Raw genomic sequence first — 10,251 nt, forward strand, 5'->3', positions numbered from 1 at the left:
TATAAAAAAATAATTAATAAAAAAAATAATATTTATATATATATACATAAATAATTAAAATATAAAATTATATTTATATACATTATAAAATCATTATATATAAATATATATAATATATTTTTTATATATCCTTTTTAATATAATATATATATTTTTATATGCATATATATAGTTTGTAGATAGTCTTAAAAATTTAAAACAACTCAAAGAAGAAGTTCGTACAAATAATTTATCTTTATACTAATAATGATAAAAATTTATATTTTTATTATATTTTTTATTTATAAATTATTAAAGTACATTTTTATTTATTTTAATATAAATAAAATTAAATATAGAATATTTTTTCATATAAATAAAATAATATAAAAGAATAATAATTTATTAATTTTTTTTCATTATTTAAACTAATAAATTTTTCTTTCCACATATTCTATTAGCTTTTATCCACCTTTTTCAGTAACAATATTTAGAGTATCAGCTAAATTTTGCTTTGCATCTATAATATCTCTTTCTAATTCTTAATTTTTAAGTTCAGATTAATTAGCTCTTTTTTCCTAAAAATCAACCTATTTTTATAATCTAGAAATTTCTTATTTTAATTTTTTATCCTTTTCCTTTAATTTATATATATATATATATATATATATAATTATATATTAATATATATATATATATATTTATATAAAATTATTATAATAAATAAATATATACTTTACACGTTCATTTATCAATAAATTCTAAATAATTTAAAGTTATTAGAAAATTTATTTAACTTCTAAATTTTAGCTTGTCTTTTAATTTTGTAAACTTAAAACGACTTTATTTAACTCTTCAAAAAATTCACATTTGAGCACTTAAACTTGTTTTTCCAATTTTTCTTTTTCTTCTTCAAGTTATTTTCTGTTTTATCTCAAAAAAATTAACTCTACGTTTTCTTAAGCATATAAAACTGGCTAAAATGCCTCATTTTTAGTAATTGAGAGTTCATTTACGAGCCTTTAAATTTGTTTTTTTAATTATTTTTCACTTTTTTATAAATCTTTCAATTAATCTTATTCTTTTTTTACGTCTTTTTGTTCCCTAGGGCTTTATTATTTAGAATTATTTTCGTATATATTATAATATTCTTCGACTTAATTTAATTTTTAATTAAGCTCTGAATTAATATTTTATATAATTTTTATTCGATTTTCATAATCTAATGATATTAATTCTATTTTTTATTACAATTTTAAATTCTCTTGTTTATAAAATTCTATTGTATTTTTCTTTATTTTTTATATATGAGAATTATTGAATATAGTTTAATCTTCAACCTTTTTTTTTATTTACATATATAATTTTAGATTTTTTTTTTTAAACCTATTTTATATTTAAGGTTTTTTCTGATTATTAAATTTAATTTCTTTCCTATTATTATTAGTTCAAGTTTATTTTGTTTTAATATTAAACTGGTATATTTTCATATTATTAAGATTAATAAAGACCATTATTTTCTTGATTTTTCTTAACTTTATTTACATAATCAACTACTCCTTCATTTTCATTAATTTAATCATTTTATATTTATTATTTTTCTTTATTAATAAGATTATCTAAATTACTAATATCATATATATTTTACATTTAAAATTCTTATAAATTTATTTATTTTTCATTTTTTTTCATAAAACTTCTTGAAGGTTAAATTTATTTTTTTTAATCATTAAATCTTTAGGAAAAACTCTTTTACATTTTCTATTATTATATATATTTTTTTTTCAAATTAATTAATTATTTTAAAGTCTCGTAATTTAAATATTCATCTTTTTATTTTTGTATTTATATATTCACTTTTTTTTTTCAATCTAATTTTATGTATAAAAACGATTTTATGATGTCAATTTAATTTTTGGAGTTAAAGAATTAGTATTTGGTTACTTAACTCCACTGTATTCGATGCTTTTATGAATTTACTATTTTGATTAACAAGGACTTTATTATTTTATTTCTGTAATAAATTTCATTGAACAAGAATTTTCACTTGAAGATGTAGAAATATCAGACCTAAAGATATATAAAAATAAATAAAAATATATAAAAATATATAAAGATATATAAAGATATAAAAGATATATATATATATATATATATATATATATATATTTTTATTTATTTATTTTTTACCTTTCAAATTTGATATCAAAAAATATTTTTGTGGTTTTATATTAACAGTTATTTAAAAAATCATTAATATTATAATTATTATTTGGATACTTTTTTATATAGTCACTTAAGTTTATTTAATAAATTCCAAAAATTTGTTTTTCTTTTTCATCTTAGTATATTTGAAATTAAATTTCAGCCTTTATTTATAAATAAATTAAATAAATATAATTTATATATAATATATATATTTATTATTTACATATTCATTTTCTATATCATTTTTTTTTTAGTTCATTTTAAATTTTTATTTAAATTAAAATATTTCATTTATATTCAAGTCATAATTATAAACATTAAAAGGAATTTTTCTTTTATTTTCAATTATATTATCATCTTTTATTTATATATAAATTAGAGTGTTTTTTTTTAATTATTTATTACCTTTTTATAGTGAAACTTAAAAATAAGCATTTTAAGAAATATAATTTGTGTGTAGTTTTTTTATTTCTACTTCGAAATCAAAATATTAACTTTCCATTTTTATATATTTAAATGATACTATATTAAATAATATATTTAGAATAATTTTTTTTTTTACGAGAAGAATAATTTTTATTTTTATTATGTATATTAAATAAATTTTAATAAAATAAATTACATAATCATTAACATAAAAAATAATATAATTTTTCATATAAATAAAATATAATTAATATTTATATATGAAAAAAAATATATATATATAATTGTATATTTATTTATTTATATATTTAAAAATCTTATGTTTTTAATAAAATATAAATATTATATATAAAATATATGCAATTTTTTTTTTTTTTTTCATAAATTTATTTGTATTTGCCTTTTAAATTTTTTTTTAGAAATTAATCCAAATAATTAAATACAAACCCATTTCAGATGTACTAAATTTATATCATTATTACTATTTTCTTTTCAGAATTTTAATAGTAATAAATCATTTTGTGTTTTATTTTATTTTTTTAAATAAAAAAAAACAGAGCATGTATATATAAAAAAAAGTCAATTACTATCTCCATGCCCACATCTAAAAAATAAATTAATTATTTTCTTAATAGAAAATAAAAAATTTATATTCGTATTAATAATTTAGTTAAATTACTAAAAAAAACCTGGGTAAATACAAATTATTTAAATATTGATCAAATTAATTTGATCAATATTAAATAATTTGTCCCCAGTAAGGCTCAACCTCACCCTCTTTATTATTTTCCGATTCCAAGATCTTTACAGGTTTTAGTTTTTGATCCAAAATCAGATTTCTTTTTTTTTTTATTTTTTTAAAAAAAAAAAACAAATAAAATTAAGTCTTACATTAGCTATAGAATCTTTAGCAGGTGCAATATGTTTTCTTTCTAATTTATCACAATTCATCAATTCTTTTATTTTATCTTCTTTTTATTTAGCATCTTATTATTTTTGTTTCTCTTCTTTTAACCTTTGTTAAATTTATAATTATTTCTAATATTCTTCAGGAGATATCATCTAAGCCTCTAACAAAGCAGCGAAATCTCTAACCTAATTAATATGTCCTAGCAATTAATATAAGTTTTAATCGGGTAGATACCAAGTATCATTTAATCCATCCTATTTTATTATAAATATATTATATAATATATATAATATACAAATTAAAATCCTGTATGTGAAAGTATTTATTATATCCTATCAAGATTAAATATAGTCTACTTTATCTTTGTGTTAGTGGCTTTTATATTTCTGTATTTTTATTCTAATGGATTTTAGCCAATGCTATATTTATAAATATATATATAAAATATAATATTTAATAAATCAATTATATTAAGATTTTTTTGTTACTTATCAAATAATTTTAGTAATAATTTTAAACCTTCCAAAAGTTAAGTTGGATGATTTTCTATTTAAAGATCTTCCAATTTTTACTGGAATATCTATTCAATTGAATTTTAATCCATATTTTAAAAAAAATAATAATTATATATAAAAAACTATTCTTAATTAAAAATTATTTTCAATATATATGTATATATATATTTATTTATATATGTATATATAAATATATAATAATATATATGCATATATTAATAAAATTATAATTTAAAGTATTTTAAAACAAAATATATACTATATATTAATAATATATATAATTTTTTTTTTTATAATTACCTTTAATATATATAACTAAGGTAAGAATTAATAATGAAAAAACTTCCTAAAGATACATTTTCTAATCGTCCGCCTTCCGAATTTGAAATGACTCGAAAAATCGAGCAAACACTTCATAAGAAATAATAATAAGAAATAGATAGAGAAATAGAAAAAATAGACTAATAAGCAAAAGATCTTTTAGGTTCAAATAGCGAAGAAGAATAGGAATAAGAATAAGAATAATAATAAGAATAATAATAAGAAGAAAATACTTAATAATTAAATGTGAAAATATAAACAAAGTTTGAAGATAAAGAAAAATAAGATCTTTCATAAAGCAAATTAGAAAGCAGAATTGATTAAAAAAAAAGTCAAAATTTAAAAAAATAAAAAATATAAAAAGGATTTGGAAAAGATGATGAAATATCATAACTAGAAAAATGGGATATAATAGATAAAAATGATCCAAATAATCAAAAATTTATACCAAACTAAGACTTTAAAGGAATTACTGGTTATTATAAAAATATAAAAATTATATATAAATATTGTATAAATAATAAGATTTAAAAAAAAAAAAATTAAGAAAATAGAAAAATAACAAATGTTTTTTCATTAATTGTATGGATTTAATAAATTGTGCGTTTTTATATGGTCTAGGATATGGTATATATATATATATATATATATATATATATATATATATATATATATATATATATACATATATATATTTATTAATATAGCTTTATATTATGGTGTTCCTGAAAGACTTTCAGGTGGAAATGATTTTCGAGGAAATATTTGTGGTTAGGGAATATTATAATTTAGACAATATTAATATTTTGCAGCTTCTACAAAAGACACAAATGTATCTTTTTGTGTAAATTAATGTCCATAAACAACTGTAAATATAATATATATTATATATTTTTATTTAAAAATAATGATTAAGTATAAATATAAAAAAATATTAATAGGGTTTAGATATTTGTATTTATAATATTTATGGTATTATTTATCCTGATGAATGGAGTAAATTCTGTTATTAATAACTTTCAAGTGATGTCTTAGGTAGATATTGCATTCCTAAAGAACCTCTTAATAGAAAAGCTGTTGATAGCTATTTAAATTCGACAAGAATGATATTAAAAAGAATATGTTCTGATTTAAATTTAGTATAAATTATAAATAAATATATATATTTATTATTCTTTATTATATATATATACCTGTTTATAAAAATATCTATTTACATATATATTCATATTTAGACATTAGATGTAATATTAATAGCTTTTTTTACAGGAATTCTATTTTCATATTTATTGTAATTATTGATGAGAGAAGAATAAAAAGTTGTATATTTGATTTGGGGATGTATTTGGGGAAGTACATTTTGTTTTGGAATTCTTTCTTTTTTATTTTATAATGAATATAAAAGAGTAAATACTTATATATATATATATAAATAAATATATACTCACTTTTATATAATTTTGATTTGTTTATATTATTTTTAAATTTTAATAGTAAATAAATTTCAGATGTTTGCAAAAAATCGATAAACATGATTGTGGAGGATAACGAGCTTATATTTTTTATGTATAACCTTAATTATATATACGTATATAAGAATAAATATATATTAGTAACTATATATATATTATTTTATTCATTAGAATTTATTTTGGATTATAGCTATTATTGGAGTTTTATATATGTTTATAGTTATAAAACTTTTTAATAGGATAAATTTGGCTATTGGTTTTATAAAAACTTCAGCTAGAGTTTTAAAAGTATTAAATTAATTAAATATAGTACCATTAGTGGCTGTATTTTTTTCCATTTTAGCTGCTTCATTTACTTTAATTGCTTGTTTAAATGCTATGTCTATAGGAGAAATACATATAAAAGATGTAATAAAAGGAGGTTTTTTTATAACTATATATATATATATATATATATATATATATATATATATATATATATATATATATATATATATATATATATAATTTTATCTTTAAACTTAATTTTAGTTATTGATTAAGATAAAGTAAAAGTAATAGTATACGATTCTAATATGAACTATTTAATTTTATTCCTATTTTATATTTTCTATAGTTGGTAAAATCTCATATTCAATATAAATAATATGGTTACAAGTTTTGCGTTATGTATATGGTTTTTTACAAAAAGAAAAGATGCTGTTATAGTAATAATTTAAATAAAATATATAAATATTTAATTATATTAATAATTTAAAATAAAGATACCTTTATAATTAACTTTAAAAAATATATTTAAATATCATTTAGGAAGTATAGTATTCCATACATTAATTAAACCAATATTTATAATACCGAAAACCCTTTTATCTTTATCAATTGCTTTTTTTAAAAGTCTCCCTTAAAATAGTACTTTAGTGAGATATTTTCAAGGATGTTGTATGTGTTGTATAGTTTTAGAAAAGACTTTTTTTAGGTATTTTTCAGATAAATCTTTTATTTAAACTAGTCTTTTCAGCGACCCTTATTTCTAAGGATCAAAAAAAGCCTATTTTTTAATATTTAGACATAAAGAGAAACTAAAGGATTTAGAATTTTTGATTAGTTTTATTATTTTTTAAATTAAACTTTGCTGCGCATTATTTAATGCTCTACTAGTTTATATTTTCGTAAATAATTCTAATGTAACCCCTTTTATGTAAAATGAAATTCTATAAGTAGAAACTCCTATTTTACCAGCTGGAGTAGTCTTTTTAATATCCTATTAAATTTCTGATGTATAAAAATAAAATAAAAAAACTACACAAATACTTTATTATATATTAATAAAAATATAGTTATTCCAAGGTTCATTCACTATGGCTTGTAAAACTATAATATAATGCTATTTTATTGATAAAGAAATGTTTTTTGGCGAATAACGTTTTGTAGAGAAATTCATTCGGGACTTTATGGAGTTTTATTCAAAAGAAGATTTAAAATACTTTAAAATTAAGTCTGAAAAATAAGCTATTTTAAATAAAAACGTAAAATATAAAGATATATAAGAAGCTATAAAAAAGGACTAATTTAACGAATTTGAAGGGGTTAAAATTGAAAAATAAAAAATAAATAAAATGAGGATGATATTGAAGAATTAGAATTAAACTCTAGTTCGTCTGATTCTTCTAAATATGAAATTGAAGGTGAAGAAGAGACAAAAACTAAACCGAAAAAAAATAAAAAGTTAATACTATTAAGATTTAATAAAAAAATGATATGCTTTATTAAAATAATATTTTTTTAATGATAATGTCTCTAATGATACAGAAAATAATAGAATAAATGATAAAACTATCAAAACTAGTATGTTAAGTTTTGTATCGAATATAAAATCTAATACGAATCTTAAAAATGAGTTTAAAATGCCAATGGAAAGTATAGATAGAGGATAACTTAAAATATAACAGAAAGATAACGAATAAAATAAATTAAAGAAAGGAAATTAAATTTTAAGAGTTAATAAAATATGATTATATATATATTTATAATTTTTATATATGTAACATTTTTATTTATTTTCAATTTATTAATTTAGAAATAAAATATTTGTTAATATTTATAATTAAATAAAAAAAAAAATTATTATAATAATTAGAATAAATAAAATTATGGCTTTCAGAAGTAAGATATAAAAATATTTAAAATATAATAATATAATAAGATTCACCGTAAAACGATAGAATTGCAAGAATAGCAGAAAAATTAAGCAACGTATATATAAGTTAAGATACAAATAACAATTTAAAAATTGATTAATCTGAAGAAAAATTATAAAAATTAGAAGATTCAATAAAAGAATTCGAAACAAAATTGTAAAATAAAGTAAATATTGTTAAAACTACAGTAAATAAATTGTAAAAATTCGTAAATGAAGATAAAGTTAGCCGTTTAAATTATTTTTAATAAAAAGAACAAGAATTATAAATTTTAGAATAAAATTTAAATAAATAATTAGATAATGAAATATAAGTATTTAAAATATTATATATATATTTATATATAAATATATATATATATAAATAAATAAATTTTTTATAATTATATAATATAATTACTTAATATAATATTTAATTAATAAATGTATACAAAAATTATATTTTATATTTTTCTTTATATATAATAAAGTAAAGAAAAAATGATGAAATAAAAAGTATTTAAAATTTAGAATAAAAATTTAATTCATTAAAAGAAGAAATATTAAAAGAAAAAGAAATCAAAAATAATATTTTTTAAGATTTAAACCATAAATTAGAAGTTATAAATTTATTTTATATATATAATATTTTATTATATTTTTATTAAGGATGAAATACCTAAATTAACCATTCATTATACGAAGTTATGCGAGAATAAAGAGAATAAATAGATGAATAAATTATTAAAAGAACTTTTGATGAAATACTAAAAGTTAATTAATTACTTGAAACTGAAAAATAAGACAAAGAAGAAAGCGAATAAGCTATTTTTGATATGTTAAAAGAAGTTGTTAACAGGGTTAAAAATGAAATCGATATTGAAAGAAAAAACAGGTATATATTCTATATTATCTATATAAAATATAATAATTTATCAATAAAAGAGAAAATACAGAAGAAAAATTATTAGAATTACTTGAAGTAACATGCAGTAAATTAAATGTTGCTACATAAATATGAAAAAATAAAAAGACAAATATATATATATATATATATATAAATAATTATTTTAAAGAAAAACAAATTATATATTTATTTCAAAAATTAAATATAATTTATAAATATATATAATTATTATTTTATAGAAAATTTATTAATTTTATATATTTTTTTTTATAATTTATTCTACATAATTTTATATAAAAAAAAAATATTTTAAAAATAATGTACATATTTACAATTTATAGATATATTTAATAATATTTAAATATATATACAAAATAAATATACATAAACAAAAAATATTTATATATTTATTATCAAAATTACTATTTTTAATATATATTAATTTTTATTATTACATAAAAATTTTATTTATTTATGATATCTTAGAAAATATATTATATATTTGTATATCATTATAAATAAAAATATATAAATAAAAACATAAATATAAAAATAACAATATAAATTTATTTATATATAAAAAAAAAATTTAATCAATAAATTTATATAAATTTGTTTATATTTATTTATATTAAAATATAGTATAAATTTGTATTTAATTGTAAATATTAAAAATAATTTAAATGTATTTTTTTATATATGTATTACTATATAAATGAATTATTTATGTATTATCTAATTTATTTTTATATATTTTTATAATTTTTTTAAATTCGTAAATGTTTGTTCAAATTTTTTATATTTTTTAATTTTTATATAGTTTTGAATAGATTTAATAAATTTATATATGTACATATATATTAAAAAAAAATTAGTGTTTTTATATAATTAATAAATGTATTATTGTATTTATATATATGTATAAAAATATATATATATATTATATAATTATATATATATATATGTATAATTATATATATTTATAAAAAAAAGTAATTTTTTAAATTTCCAATATATTTGAAATTAGTTTACTAAATTAAATTTTATAGAATGAACAAAAATTAATTACAAAATAAATTTATCTATAATTTTTTATTATAAAATAGAATTTTATATAAATATTATATATTGTTTTTAATAAAATAAAATTTATGTTTAAATTTTTTATATATGATTTATTAAATTAATAAGTAAATTATAATTTTCTAAATTATATTAATAAAAATAATATATATTTATATAAAAAAAATATTAAAATATAAAAGTATACTTAAAATATTTATAAATAAAATGCATCGAACTCATATCTGTCCCTAATTAAATTGTAAAGTCAAAAA

General features: G+C 15.3%; 4 protein-coding genes across 4 annotated transcripts, besides 24 other annotated features; 2 read left to right on the plus strand and 2 right to left on the minus strand. All coding sequences in view use genetic code 6, as the record gives it.

Annotated features, from left to right (window-relative positions):
- The first annotated feature begins 131 nt into the window (after nt 1-131).
- Nucleotides 132-171: a microsatellite.
- Nucleotides 172-625: 454 nt separating this feature from the next.
- Nucleotides 626-687: a microsatellite.
- Nucleotides 688-1,668: 981 nt separating this feature from the next.
- IMG5_029430 (hypothetical protein) lies at nt 1,669-2,780 on the minus strand (the record flags this gene model as incomplete). Its single annotated transcript, XM_004039215.1, has 5 exons — nt 1,669-2,049; nt 2,170-2,348; nt 2,411-2,544; nt 2,593-2,709; nt 2,750-2,780. Coding segments are annotated over 5 exons (678 nt in total), but the record flags the coding sequence as incomplete, so codon positions are not given.
- Nucleotides 1,795-1,846: a microsatellite.
- Nucleotides 2,051-2,141: a microsatellite.
- Nucleotides 2,115-2,148: a microsatellite.
- Nucleotides 2,694-2,737: a microsatellite.
- Nucleotides 2,781-2,794: 14 nt separating the features above from the next.
- Nucleotides 2,795-2,874: a microsatellite.
- Nucleotides 2,822-2,894: a microsatellite.
- Nucleotides 2,824-2,895: a microsatellite.
- Nucleotides 2,896-3,346: 451 nt separating this feature from the next.
- Nucleotides 3,347-4,127, minus strand: IMG5_029440 (hypothetical protein; the record flags this gene model as incomplete). The annotated part of the gene is made up of 3 exons (XM_004039216.1): nt 3,347-3,452; nt 3,880-3,942; nt 4,012-4,127. 3 exons carry the CDS (start codon nt 4,125-4,127, stop codon nt 3,347-3,349), a joined length of 285 nt encoding a protein of 94 aa, XP_004039264.1.
- Nucleotides 3,944-3,985: a microsatellite.
- A 59-nt stretch (nt 4,128-4,186) lies between the features above and the next one.
- Nucleotides 4,187-4,227: a microsatellite.
- Nucleotides 4,188-4,226: a microsatellite.
- A 310-nt stretch (nt 4,228-4,537) lies between the features above and the next one.
- Nucleotides 4,538-4,584: a microsatellite.
- A 340-nt stretch (nt 4,585-4,924) lies between these two features.
- On the plus strand, nt 4,925-7,401 carry IMG5_029450 (hypothetical protein; the record flags this gene model as incomplete). The annotated part of the gene is made up of 8 exons (XM_004039217.1): nt 4,925-5,227; nt 5,301-5,498; nt 5,595-5,765; nt 5,854-5,947; nt 6,142-6,252; nt 6,363-6,538; nt 6,596-7,108; nt 7,169-7,401. Coding segments are annotated over 8 exons (1,799 nt in total), but the record flags the coding sequence as incomplete, so codon positions are not given.
- Nucleotides 4,988-5,054: a microsatellite.
- Nucleotides 6,266-6,337: a microsatellite.
- Nucleotides 7,402-7,724: 323 nt separating the features above from the next.
- Nucleotides 7,725-9,028, plus strand: IMG5_029460 (hypothetical protein; the record flags this gene model as incomplete). The annotated part of the gene is made up of 3 exons (XM_004039218.1): nt 7,725-8,523; nt 8,722-8,902; nt 8,953-9,028. 3 exons carry the CDS (start codon nt 7,725-7,727, stop codon nt 9,026-9,028), a joined length of 1,056 nt encoding a protein of 351 aa, XP_004039266.1.
- Nucleotides 7,849-7,891: a microsatellite.
- Nucleotides 8,183-8,233: a microsatellite.
- Nucleotides 8,350-8,402: a microsatellite.
- Nucleotides 8,352-8,391: a microsatellite.
- Nucleotides 8,409-8,450: a microsatellite.
- Nucleotides 9,029-9,427: 399 nt separating the features above from the next.
- Nucleotides 9,428-9,469: a microsatellite.
- Nucleotides 9,437-9,480: a microsatellite.
- Nucleotides 9,481-9,824: 344 nt separating this feature from the next.
- Nucleotides 9,825-9,899: a microsatellite.
- Nucleotides 9,900-10,121: 222 nt separating this feature from the next.
- Nucleotides 10,122-10,166: a microsatellite.
- The last annotated feature ends 85 nt before the right edge of the window (nt 10,167-10,251 follow it).

This window comes from Ichthyophthirius multifiliis (genome assembly GCF_000220395.1).
Source record: "Ichthyophthirius multifiliis unplaced genomic scaffold scaff_1120509249755, whole genome shotgun sequence".
Taxonomy (NCBI): domain Eukaryota; phylum Ciliophora; class Oligohymenophorea; order Hymenostomatida; genus Ichthyophthirius; species Ichthyophthirius multifiliis.